This window comes from Aureococcus anophagefferens (assembly GCF_000186865.1).
Source record: "Aureococcus anophagefferens unplaced genomic scaffold AURANscaffold_4, whole genome shotgun sequence".
Lineage (NCBI taxonomy): Eukaryota > Pelagophyceae > Pelagomonadales > Pelagomonadaceae > Aureococcus > Aureococcus anophagefferens.
In genome coordinates, this window is record NW_008705564.1 from 1,780,157 (window position 1) to 1,792,418 (window position 12,262).

Below are 12,262 nucleotides of genomic sequence, written 5' to 3' on the forward strand. Positions count from 1 at the left end.
GACAGCCGGCTCGACGCGCCGCCGGCCCGCGGCGCGCCCGCGCGGTCGCCGCCGCGGCCGCGCGGCGCCGCCGCCGCGGCCGCGGCGCCGCAGCGGGCGCCGCCGCCGCGCGCGCGCGCGGACGACCGGCGGCCCGCGCCGATCCGGCCCTACCGCGAGGCGGCGGCGCCGCCGCGGCCGCCGCGGCCGCCGAGCCCGCGGCGGCGGCGCCAGACCGCGGAGGACGGCGAGATCGTGCGGCCGGCGGCGGAGCCGCCCCGCGAGTCCGCGCCGGCCAAGGCGCGCAAGTTCCGGCCCGGCGACAGCCCCCGGAGCCCCGCGACGCCCGCGACGCCCGCGACGGCGCCGCCGGCGCTCCCGCGGGCCCGCGCGGACTCGGCCGCGTCCGCGCCCGCCGCGCGCGGCCCCGGCGGCGGCTGGCGGCCGAACCCGAACCGGCCGCGGCCGCGCGCGGGCTCCGCGCCCATGGAGGCCCTCGTCTGGCAGAAGAAGAAGCCCGCGGCGGCGGCCCCGCGGGGGACGGACACCAAGGTCTTCGCGCCGCGCGCCGCGCCCGCGCCGCCCGACGGCGCCGCCGCCGGCGCGCGCGGCGCCGCGCCGGGCTCGCCGGCGGCGCCCGGGGCCCTCCCGCGGACCCTGGGCGCCTGCGGCGCGCGGGCCGCCCGCGAGCTCCAGCTCACGCGGGGCGACGTCGACGCGCTGCTCCGCGCGGCGCTCGCCGGCGGCGACGCCCAGGGCAGCACAAGAGAGCGAAATTCCCAACTTCAAAGGCTCCGATCTCGGCCATTTTCCACTCGTTTCGGCTGATTCTTGGACGAGCGATCATCTCTCGGAACGGTCTCGAAGCGTGGATGTGATTTCCGTAACGCGCGCGCGTGGAACACTCACGTTGAAGCGACGTTGAATCACCCTTGTGCTGCCCAGGCGACGCCGAGGCGGCGATCGGCCGCGTCGAGCGCGCCTGCGTGGGCCGCTTCCTGCGGGGCAAGCAGTCGAAGCTCTACTTCCTGGGCGTCGTCGTGCGCGCGTCCTGCCCCCTCGACGAGCCCCGGCGCATGCGCTTCACCGTGGACGCGGGCGGCCCGCTGCCGGCCGGCGACGGCGACGCGCCGCGCTTCGTCGAGCTCGCGCAGGGCCAGGTGTCCAACGACTGCGTCGGCGACGCCGAGTTCGCCGCCTGGTGCGTCGACCGAGCGGCTTTCGAACGACGACGGATCCCAACTTCAAAGGCTCCTCTCTCGGCCATTTTTCACTCGTTTCGGCTGACTTTTGGACGAGCGATCATCTCTCGGAACGGTCTCAAAGCGTGGATGCTTTTTCTGGAACGCGCGCGCGCGGAAAGATTACAGCGACGTTGAATCTCGCAGGCGGAGCCGCGCGCTGGAGCACCTCACGGACGAGGAGCTCGCGCGGCCGCTCGACGCGCCGGAGGCGGCGCTGAAGCCGAGCGACCTGCGCCCGCTCGCCGTGCCCGTCTGCGGGCCCTGGGTCGGCGCGGCCTTCGACGCGCCCCTGGACCTCTCGAAGGCCCGGGGCCGCGACTCGCCGGCGTTGCTGCTCGACGACGCGCCGCTCCGCGACGACCTGCCGCCGGCGTTTTTGGACGAGCTGCCGTTCCGCCTCGACGACGCGGACGACGACGTCGCGCTCCTCGACATCGACGGCCTCGGCGCCTTCGACGACGCGCCGGCCGAGGCGCTCGCCGCGCCGCCGGAGGCGGGGCCCCGGCGGCGGCGGCGGAAGATCCCCAAGTCCATCGTCGACGAGATCTGCGACTCCGACGGCGGCTCCGTCTACGAGGACGTCGACGACGACGACGCGTCCGACGACGTCCGCGCGGCGTCGCGCGCCGCGCTCCCGGAGAAGAAGCCCGGCGCCAAGGACCCGCCGACCGTCGTGAGCGACGAGTCGCCCGTGTCCACGGTCCGCGGGCCCCACAGCGACAGCTCCTTCCTGGAGCCGCCGGACACGCCGCCGCCGCCGGGCCTCGGCGCGGACCGGAGGCGGAAGCGCAAGGAGAACCTCGCGGACCTCGAGAACCGCGTGCGCCGCATCGGGACCAAGGTCCGCGTCGCGCGCGCGCCCGGCACGCCCCGGGCCGAGGTCATCAAGATCCCCTCGGGCATGCGGACCTTCGTCCTCGTCAAGATGCTCGAGGGCGCCGACGGCGGCAAGGAATGCCTCTACATGCCCTCGGAGCTCATCCTCGACGAGTAGCCCCCCTCTGCTAACCTCCTCTCCCAGTGTGCGCGAGGGACACGACGAGGCTCGAGATGGAGGCCTCGGTGGTCGCACATCTGAGGACTCATCTGGAGGCTATCTGGCAGTGGGTCGGCGCGCGGATGGCGTCCAAGGCGCGGCGGGATGTGTTAGTCCCCGAGGAACTCGCGCAGCAGCAGGATCTGTCAGTGTGATGCGGCGCCGTGTTTTGCTGTGCGTCCCCGCGAAACGCAGGGCCGCTAGACATGAGTCCGGAGGCGGAGGTGGACCTCGGCCTAGGTGGTGCGGCCGATGTCGCCGAATTTCACCTCAGGGCGTCCGCGAGTGGAGCCGCCAGCACTGAGATAGCACTGGCAGACCTGAGCACGATGGCAAGCGACGCCGAGGCGCCGGCCGTACACCGGATCTTTGACGTCGATGCCCTCTCCGGCATCGTGACTTCGTTCCTGAACGTCCCAGCCCTCGCGGCGTTAATGAACACAGCGCCCGGCCTCATCACGGAGGGCGTCATCGACGGCCGACTCCAGCCGCCATCGGAGTACGAGCGCATGTTCACGCTCGAGGCCTTGACGCATTCGGGCCTGTTCGCAACAGTAGGTATTCTGTCATCCTTGCGCGAAAGAACCAACTTTGAACGCGCGCGAGCGGTGTCGGCACTTTTGCACGCCCGGGCGCTAACGCGAACCCGTCACAGGCGCGAGCATGGATCACGCGCGTGTCGGTGCCGACGACGAGCTCGCTCAGGTCACACTGTCTGGGCGACGGCTCTACTCACGGGTCTTTGGAGGATTCATCGCGGATGATGCAGTGGATGGTGAGTTTTACAGCATCCAGACGAGGCTGACCCACGCGTTCCACTCGGTGACGATGGCGGGCTCGCGGAATATCGTCCTGTTTCTCCAAGTTACGTGCACATCCTGGGACGATCCTTACACATCCCTGGATGCGCAATCGCTCGTGGCAAAGCTCAGCTACAGCGCGAATGGATCGACGGCGCACTTGCCGCTCTTCCTGTTCCACCAGAGCGAGGACGAAGGCACTCACCAGGACGGGCGCATGGTTGGGCATGATGATGCCGAAGGAAACTACATCGATGACTATGACTTCTACAATCCATTGTATTGGAGAAAGTTCTCCCCTGGCTCGCTCGACGAATTTAAAGAACACCTGGCGAACGACGACCCGCTTCTCAACTGCGATCTGGAACCGATACTATCAAAACTCTGCGTCGATTTTGCTCTTGACTGTCGGAGGAAAGGCTACCTGCGCAGTCGCGACCTTGATTGCATGCATCCTTGGGTCCGATGCTCGGACCTCCGCCCTCCCTGGGCCACTCTAGTGGACTAGGCTCGACCTTTGACGACTGAGTCGCTAGCCCGGTCGCAAATTCGAAGCGCGAGCGTCGTAATCGAGACTACGTGGGTATTACTCCCCGAGGAACTCGCGCAGGAGCAGGATCTGCCCCGCGCGGTACGCGACCGCGGCCGGCGGGTCGCCCGCGGCGCCCTCCTGGAGCGCGACGAGGTGGGCGAGGTCCGACGCCGCGGCCGCCCGGAAGTGGGCGCCGTCCGCGTCGATGTCGCCGCCGCGGCGCAGCGTCGCCTCGGCGCCCGCGGCCGTCAGCCGCCGGTCGTCGTGAGGGTTGTCCGCGAGGCAGACGCCGTGCGCGAGCAAAAGTTCGAGGTTCGGCCGCTCGCCGTAGTCGCGCGCGAGCGCTTCCCCTTTTCCGGCCGCGCCGGCGACGGCGATCTCGTCGCGGAGGACGTCGTAGCGCGCGGCCGTCGGCGCCCCCGTCGGCGCGAGCAGGTCCGCGCCGGGCAGGAGCAGCGCGTCGTCGCGCGACGCGGCGAGGCCCGCCGCGATGGCCGCGAGGAAGGCCGCGCGCGTCGGCGGCGCGCTCGCGAGGGCCTCCGCGTCCGCGTCCGCCAGGAATGGCAGCGCGAGCGCGACGGCCGCCGCCGCGGGCGCCGCGACGGCGAGGACCCGCGCGAGGCCGTTCGCGCCGAAGCGGCCCTCGAGCGCGTGCGACGCGACGACGTCGCAGGCGTCGTCGAGCGCGTCGCCGCCGCCGAGCTCCCGGAGCTCGCGGCGCCGGGCCCGGTCGCGGTTCGCGCGCGCGACGGCGTCCGGCGCGCCCAGCCGCCGCAGCGCCTCGGGCGACCAGTGCACGGGCAGCGCGTCCGCGCGCGCGCGGCGCGGCAGGGCCTCCGCGCCGCCGTCGCGCCAGGCGCGCGCGAGCTTGACCGCGAGCCGCTCGCGGCACGAGCAGCCCGCCCAGGCGTCGCGCTCGACGCCGTCGGGCGGGCCCTCCCACGACGTCGCCGCGAGGCACGCCGACCGCTTCGCGGCCAGGGCCGTGCCCGCGAAGGGCCGCGCGCAGCGCAGGCCGTCGGCCGTGCGCTCGAGGGCGTCGCTGACGAACGCGACGCGCCGCAGCTCGCTGAGGGAGAGCGGCTGCGCGAGTCGCGCGATCAGCGCGAGGCAGAGAATCCGCATTGCGAGCGGTCGTTGCGGCGCGGCCTCGGCGCTGCGAGCGGTCATTGCGGCGCGTCCTTGGCGCCGCGACGCCGAAGCTTGCCGTCTAGGATCTCGCGTCGGTGCAAGTTGTGTGCACCATCACTTCATCATCCTGTGGCAAAAACGCCTCCCAGCTTCTTCGAGGCGGCAGCGTCGTCGTCTCTCGGCTCGTCCATCTCTGCGGACCGGCCTCGGAGGCGCGGGGCACGCGAAGCACCGCAGCGCCGCGCGGGACGCGCAGCGGCAGCCCAGGAAGCCACTCTCCGAGCGGCAGCGGACAGCGGCAGCCCTCGGCATGGGTTCGTCCCAGAGCAGCGCGAGTTCGCGCAACGACGAGCTCCTGGGCTTCTCCTACGTCTCCCACGACGTCGCCGGCGTGCCCCACGAGCACCGCTTCTCCGTGGACTCGACCTGGGGCGTCGTCGAGTCGCGGCGCGCGCTCGACGGGCCGTCGTACGACGCCGCGCGCGACCGCTACACGCGCGCGTTCTTGGCGGCGGGCGGCGGCCGCGAGCCCGCGGCGTCGCAGTTCGCGGCGACGCGCGACGCCTGGCGCGACTACGCGGGGTCGCGGTCCGCGTCGCGGCGCGGCGAGGAGCGGCGCGGCGACGCGGCGCCCGCGCGGCGGCGCCGCGCGTCCGCGCCGCCGCCGCGGCGGCCCGACGCGGCCGCGGCCGTCGTCGGCACGGGCCGGCGCGGCTTCTGGCGGCGCGCGCGCGAGGAGCGCGCGCGCGACGCGCGCGCCGCGCCGCCCGCGGAGCGGCGCGCGTGGGCCGCCGACGACGCGGCGACGTTCGCCGAGGCGGGCCGCGGCGACCGGCGCGCGCGGGCCCGGCCGTCGACGACGCCCGCGGCCGACGCCTTCGTGTCCGGGCGGGCGGCGCGCGCGCGGCGCGCGCGGCTCGAGGCGCTCGTCGCCGCCGCCGGGGACCGGGAGCGCGGCGGCCCGCCGCCGCGCGACGACCGCGTCGGCGGCCGCGCGGTCGAGTACGACTCGTCGCCGTCGCCGCCGCCGGGGCCCCGGCGGTCCCTGTCGCGCGCGCTCAGCGGCCTGAGGCGCCGCGTGTCGTCCGCGCCGCCGCCCGCGGCCGCGGCCGCGGCCGCGGCGCCCGAGTCGCGCGTGGACCGCGACGACGAGTGCGTCGTCTGCCTCGACGCCGCGAGCAACGTCGAGTTCGACTGCCTCCACGTCGTCACCTGCGCGGGCTGCGCCATGAAGCTCGACGCCTGCCCCGTCTGCCGCGCGCCCATCCGCACGCGCACGCCCGTGCTCACGTGCGCCTAACAGCCGATTACCAGCCCTCGGCGTCGGGGCGGCAGCGGCCCTGGCGCTTGTAGTCGCGGGGCCGGAAGGTGACGTCGAAGTCCGCGCCCTCGCGCACGTCGCAGGACCCGCAGGGCTCCGAGCTCCACGCGAGCTCCGCGCCGAGGCCGCCGTTTTTGGGCGCGGCGACGTCGAAGGACACGGCGAACTCCACGGGGAAGAGGCTGTTCAGCGCCGTCCACTCGTCGCCCGTGACGATCTCGCAGGACCGGTGGTCGCGCGCGGCGTGGCCGCCGCGCGGCAGCAGCTCCGCCTCGTCGCCGCGGAGGAACGCGCGGACGTGCGGCGGCACGACGGGCAGCCCGTGGGCCGCGCAGAGGCAGTCGGCCGTGTTCGGCGGGCCCGGCCGCTTCGACGCCGCGACCTTGAGGGACCGCCGCCAGCGCTGGAGCCAGGGCCGCGGCACGAGGTGGTACTTGCCCGGCGTCAGCGGCGCGCCCGCGCCCGGCGCGGCCAGGCGGTGGGGCGGCAGGCCCCGCTTCGCGCGCTCCTTCGACAGGAGCCCGCGCAGCAGCTCCGACGGCCCGGCCGACGCCGCGCGGTCCAGCGCCGCCGCCAGGGCCTGGGGCGCGACGGACTCCCGCGGCGGCGGCGGCGCCGCGGCCGCCGCCGGCGACGGCGACGGCGCGTGCGGCGCGGCGCGCGGCCGCGCCCACCAGTGGCCCGGCGCGTCGCCGGCGCACTCGTCGACCTCGCGGTTCCGGAGCACGCGCTCGCGCTCGGCCGACGCCTTCTGCGCCCGGAGGAACTCCGCGCGGTCCGCGACGAGCCGCGCGCAGCAGCGGCACTCGGCCGCGACCGACGCCTTGAGCTTCGTCGACAGCGGGAAGCGCAGCGCGATGGCGCGCCAGGCGCTCCGGTCCACGAGCACGCGCTTCGACCGCGGCGCCGCGACCTTGGGCGAGAGGAACCCGTGCTCGCAGACGATCTCCGCGTTGCAGTCGGGCCACGGCGGCAGCTGCTCCGACGACCCGGACCGCCCGCGGCCGCGGCGCCGCGCGCCCCGCGGCGCGGACCCCGGCGCCGCGGCCGCGGCCCGGCGCAGGAGCAGCGCGCGGTGCGACTCGTAGTAGCGCCGCGCCTGCTGCGCCCACGACTTGGACAGCCAGTAGCCCCGGTCGTGCTCGCCGCTCGGCTCGCGCGCGTCGGCGACGCCGTCGGCGATGCGCTCGAGCTCGGCGACGCGGAGCGCGGCCAGCGCGACGCGCGGCGACGTCGGCTCGCGCGGCGCGACGCGCGGCGACGTCGGCTCGTGCGGCGCGACGCGCGGCGACGTCGGCTCGCGCGTTTCGAGGCGCGGCGACGTCGGCTCGCGCGGCGCGCCGCCCTTCCGCGGCGACCCCGACTTCTCCGCCGCGCGGAGCACGGCGGCGTAGGCGTCGCCGCCGACGGCGAGGCAGACGCGGGGCACGTCCGCGGCGTCGAGGAGGCCCGGCGCGGTCTCGCGAATCGCCGCGACGTCGCGCGCCGCGAGGCGGCCGAGCACGTCCTCGAGCAGAATCTGCGGGATCGCCCGGAGCGGGTCGACGCGCTTCGCGACGGGGCAGGGGGGGCAAAAGCTGGTCGTGACGACGGGCGTCGGCGTCGCCGCGGGGCGGGCCGCGCGCGCCGGCCGCGCCCGCGGCGACGGCGTCACGAGATTCGGCGGCGCGGTCGCGGGCTTCAGGGGCGTGGCGGGCGGCGCGGACATGGCGGCGGTTTAATAGCGTGTTCGTCGATGTCGATGGGGCGCGGCACGGCGGGCGCGGCGGCTGGCGGCGAGATTCGATGGGGCGAATGTCACGGTGTGGCGGTTAATTCTGATTCGGAGCGAATATCGGGGCGACGGGGTTAGATTGTTTGAAAATTGGATGGGGATGATGAGGGGAGTCTAAGATGTGTTTGTGATGCTGGTCGGAGGCGGAGGAGGAGCTGGTGCGGATCAAAATGACAAAGTTCGTGGCCGATGGCGTCGGTAGGTGCAGGTCGACGGCTTCGTCCGCGGCACCATCACCGCACCAACGTCAACGACGACCTGGACGACGACGCCTCTGCATCTCTCTGCTGTCTGTCGCCGCGGCTGCCTGCACTGCTGCCGTCGTCGCACGCGCGCGGAAGGCGTCCGACGCGCGCGACATACAGCGAAGCCATGCCCCTCTACCACCAGATCGTCACGACGAGCGCCCGAGCGGCGCCCGCGACCCTGGCGACGCTCTTCCGCCAGTGCGCGAAGCAGATCACGGCCCAGGGGGGCCTCGTGCGGTCCTGCGAGAACTACGGCCTCAAGAAGCTGCCGCACCGGTTCCGGAGCCGCCACGCGTCGGCGGGCGAGGCCGGGCGGTACCACTACGTCGGGCGCCACGTCGCGCTCTACTTTGACTGCGCGCCGACGGTGTTGCCCGTCGTCGAGAACACGCTGCGCATGCACACGGACGTGCTGCGCTTCACGACCATGCGCAAGGACGCGAAGATGGACCAGGTCAACTCGCTCAAGAAGAGCAACCCCTGGCGCGACCTCGACGACGTCCCCGACGCGCGATGATCGCTAGGATTCCTTGAGATGTACAGGCGGGGCCGGGGACCGGGCCGTGGTCGCGCGCCTAGGCGAGGTCCGCCGCGACGGCGTCGTGGAGCGCGCCGTCGCGGATGAGGTCCCGGACGGCGGCGATGTCCGGCGCCATCGCGCGGTCGCGGTCCCACTTGGCCGCGACGCCGCGGACGAGCGCGTGGACGCGCTCGAGCACGGGCGTCGTGCGCAGGGGCCGGTGGAACTCGATGGCCTGGCAGGCCGCGAGGATCTCGATGGCGACGACGTGCTCGACGTTCGCGACGACGTCGAGCGCCTTCCGCGCCGCGAAGCCGCCCATGGACACGTGGTCCTCCTTGGCCGCGGACGTGCTCAGCGAGTCGGCCGACGCCGGGTGGCAGAGCACCTTGTTCTCCGACGCGAGCGCGGCCGCCGTGCAGTGCGCGATCATGAAGCCCGAGTTGAAGCCGCCGTCGGCCGTGAGGAACGCCGGCAGCTCCGACAGGTCCGGGTTCATGAGCCGCTCCGTGCGGCGTTCCGAGATGTTCGCGAGCTCGGCGACGCCGATGGCCAAGTAGTCGCAGGCCTTGGCGGGGTACTCGCCTAAAAAAAACGGCGCGGTGATCGCTTCGCCCGCGAGGCGCGCTCGGAAAACCGCCGCCGTCGAAAAGAAGGACGCGGGCGCTCCGCGCCGTGGAAGTTGCCGCCGGAGATGATGACGGCGCCGCCGCCGGCGTAGCACGTGTCCCTCGCCGACTTGGTCCGCGTGCCCGCGGCGCCGCGGCCCGCGAGCCTCGCGCGGAGCTCCTCGTTCTCCGCGCGGAGCCGCTCGACCTCGTCCGTCGGCGCGGCCTTGGGCGGCGGCGGCGGGTCCGGCGGCGCCGCGGCCGGCGCGTCCGGCGACTCGCCCGCGAAGATCATGGGGTTGTCCGTCGCGCTGTTGATCTCGACGTCGAGCAACCCCTCGACGAAGGCGATGGTGTCGTGGGCGACGCCGTGGACCTGGGGCGCGCAGCGCATCGTGTAGGGGTCCTGGACGCGGCCCGCGTAGGCGTGGGACGTCCACAACGCCGACGGCGGCAGCAGCAGCTTCCGCAGCCGCGCCGCGACCGCCCCCTGCCCCGCGTGCGGCCGCGCGGCGTGGATGCGCGCGTCGAAGGCGCGGTGCGTGCCCTTGAGCGCCTCCACGGTCAGCGCGCAGGCCACGTCGGCGGCCAGCGCCGCGTACTTGGCGCGGCAGACGGCCTCCGCGCCCAGCGCGGTCATCATCTGCGTGCCGTTGATGAGCGCGAGGCCGTCCTTCGGGCCCAGCGCGAGGGGCTTGAGATGTCGCGCCGCCAGCAGCTCGGCGGCGTCGACCTGGCTCGCCCCGTCGGGGCCCCAGCACTGGCCCTCGCCCATGAGGCCCAGCGCGAGGTGCGACAGCGGCGCGAGGTCGCCGGACGCGCCGACCGTGCCCTGGGACGGGACGACGGAGATGGCGTCGGCGTTGTAGGCCTCGACGTAGGCCTCGAGCACGCCGATGGACACGCCGCTCCGGCCCTTGGCGAGCACGTTGATGCGCAGCGCCAGGAGCATGCGCGTGCGCCGCGGCGGCAGCGGCGCGCCGACGCCCGCGCTGTGGCTCCGGATCAGGTTCTCCTGGAGCTCGCTGAGCTTCGCCGGCTCGACGACGACGTTGCTGAAGAGGCCGAAGCCCGTGTTGATGCCGTAGGCGACGTCGTTCGACTCGACGAGCGCGTCGACGACGGCGCGGCTTTCCTTGCAGCGCGCCCAGGCCTCGTCCGAGAGGCCGATGGTCTGCCGGCGCGGCGACTTCGGTCCCTCGGCGAGGGCGAGGAGTTGTGCGGTTGTCAGAGAGGCTCCGTCGAGGAGGAAGAGGCTGGACATGCCGTAGGCGACGTCGTTCGACTCGACGAGCGCGTCGACGACGGCGCGGCTTTCCTTGCAGCGCTGCTTGGGAGGCTACTCGAGTCCTACCATGCGCAATTGATTGATCTTCTGTGGCAATTCTGTGTCAAGAATTCACCAATCACACACCAACTTTGTCGTCTTCGCACGCCGACCGCGCCGCCCGACGCGCCGCTCTGACCATGTGCCCGTCGCCCGACAAGGCCTCCATCGCTCCGCCGACGGACAAGCCGGAAAAGAACGCCTGGGCGCAGCCGGACCTCGAGGACTTTAGCATCCTGCGCCGCGGCATCCCCGACGAGCTGCCGCCCGCCAATCTGGGCCGGCGCGACCCGACGGTCCCCCACGCGCCCGTGCGGACGCCGAACCTGACGCCCGAGGGCGAGACCCTGGCGCTGCGCAACGCCCTGCGCTACTTCGACGCGAAGCACCACGCGACGCTCGCGGCCGAGTTCGCCGCGGAACTCCGAACGGACGGCCACGTGCACATGTACCGCTTCCGGCCGACCTACGAGCTCAAGGCCTACCCCTTCGCCAAGTTCCGCGCCGTCTGCAGGTGCGACGAGGCGGCGTGCATCCTGCTCATGGTCATGAACAACCTCGACCGGCGCGTCGCGCAGTACCCGCCAGGGCAGGACAAGAGAGCGAAATTCCCAACTTCAAAGCCTCATATCTCGGCCGTTTTCCACTCGTTTCGGCTAATTTTTGGACGAGCGATCATCTCTCGGAGCGCTCTCGACGCGTGGATGCTTTTTCCGGAACGCGCGCGCGCGGAACGCTCACGTTGAAGCGACGTTGAATCACCCTTGTGCTGCTCAGGTACCCGCAGGAGCTGATCACGTACGGCGGCAACGGCTCCGTGCTGTCGAACTGGGCCCAGTTCCTGGTGCTGGCCAAGTACCTCTGCGAGATGACGACGGACCAGACGCTGAGCATGTACAGCGGCCACCCCATGGGCCTCTACCCGTCGTCGCGGCACGCGCCGCGCATGGTCGTCACGAACGGCATGGTCGTGCCCAACTACTCGTCCAAGGCCGACTACGCGCGCATGTACGCCCAGGGCGTGTCCATCTACGGCCAGATGACGGCGGGCTCCTACTGCTACATCGGCCCCCAGGGCATCGTCCACGGGACGACGATCACGGTGCTCAACGCGGGCCGCAAGTACCTCGGCGTCGACGACCTCGCGGGCCGCGTCTACGTCTCCTCGGGTTTGGGCGGCATGAGCGGCGCGCAGCCCAAGGCCGCGGTCATCACGGGCGCCGTGGGCGTCATCGCCGAGGTCGACGAGGCGGCCCTGCGGAAGCGCCACGCGCAGGGCTGGGTCGACGAGGTCTGCGACGGCGGCGCGGAAGCGTGCGTCGCGCGCGTGCGGGCCGCGCGCGCCGCGAGGCGGCCGCTGTCCATCGGCTTCCTCGGCAACGTCGTCGACCTCTGGGAGGCTTTTGCGGCGGCGCCCGGCGAGCTGCTCGTGGACCTCGGCAGCGACCAGACGTCGCTGCACAACCCGCTCGGCGGCGGCTACGCGCCCGCGGGCCTGACCTTCGACGCGGGCCGCGCGCTGATGGTCGCCGACCCGCCGGCGTTCAAGGCCGCCGTCGAGGCGTCGCTGCGGCGCCACGTCGCCGCCGTCAACGCGCTCGCCGCGCGGGGCATGCGCTTCTGGGACTACGGCAACTCGTTCCTCCTCGAGGCGTCGCGCGCGGGCGCGGACGTCCTGCCCGCGGGCGCGGCGCCGCGCGCGGCCGGCGCCGCGGCGCCGACGGGTTCCGCACCCGACGACG

At 73.4% G+C, this 12,262-nt stretch overlaps 3 protein-coding genes across 3 annotated transcripts in view; 2 read left to right on the forward strand and 1 right to left on the reverse strand.

Annotated features, from left to right (window-relative positions):
* Positions 1 to 465: 465 nt before the first annotated feature.
* Positions 466 to 2,217, forward strand: AURANDRAFT_62216 (hypothetical protein; the record flags this gene model as incomplete). Its single annotated transcript, XM_009036090.1, has 3 exons — positions 466 to 796; positions 925 to 1,180; positions 1,368 to 2,217. The coding sequence occupies 3 exons, from the start codon at positions 466 to 468 to the stop codon at positions 2,215 to 2,217; spliced, it is 1,437 nt and encodes a 478-aa protein (XP_009034338.1).
* Positions 2,218 to 8,640: 6,423 nt separating this feature from the next.
* On the reverse strand, positions 8,641 to 10,457 carry HAL1 (hypothetical protein; the record flags this gene model as incomplete). Its single annotated transcript, XM_009036329.1, has 3 exons — positions 8,641 to 9,194; positions 9,310 to 9,323; positions 9,472 to 10,457. The coding sequence occupies 3 exons, from the start codon at positions 10,455 to 10,457 to the stop codon at positions 8,641 to 8,643; spliced, it is 1,554 nt and encodes a 517-aa protein (XP_009034577.1).
* Positions 10,458 to 10,617: 160 nt separating this feature from the next.
* The window catches only part of AURANDRAFT_71046 (hypothetical protein), a gene marked incomplete at both ends in the record, with an annotated part of 2,464 nt that continues 819 nt past the window's right edge, over positions 10,618 to 12,262 (forward strand). Inside the window, 2 exons of the mRNA XM_009036091.1 lie at positions 10,618 to 11,097; positions 11,298 to 12,192. Of these exons, the coding sequence (XP_009034339.1) occupies positions 10,661 to 11,097; positions 11,298 to 12,192 (1,332 nt within the window). The remainder of the gene's footprint in view (positions 11,098 to 11,297; positions 12,193 to 12,262) is intronic.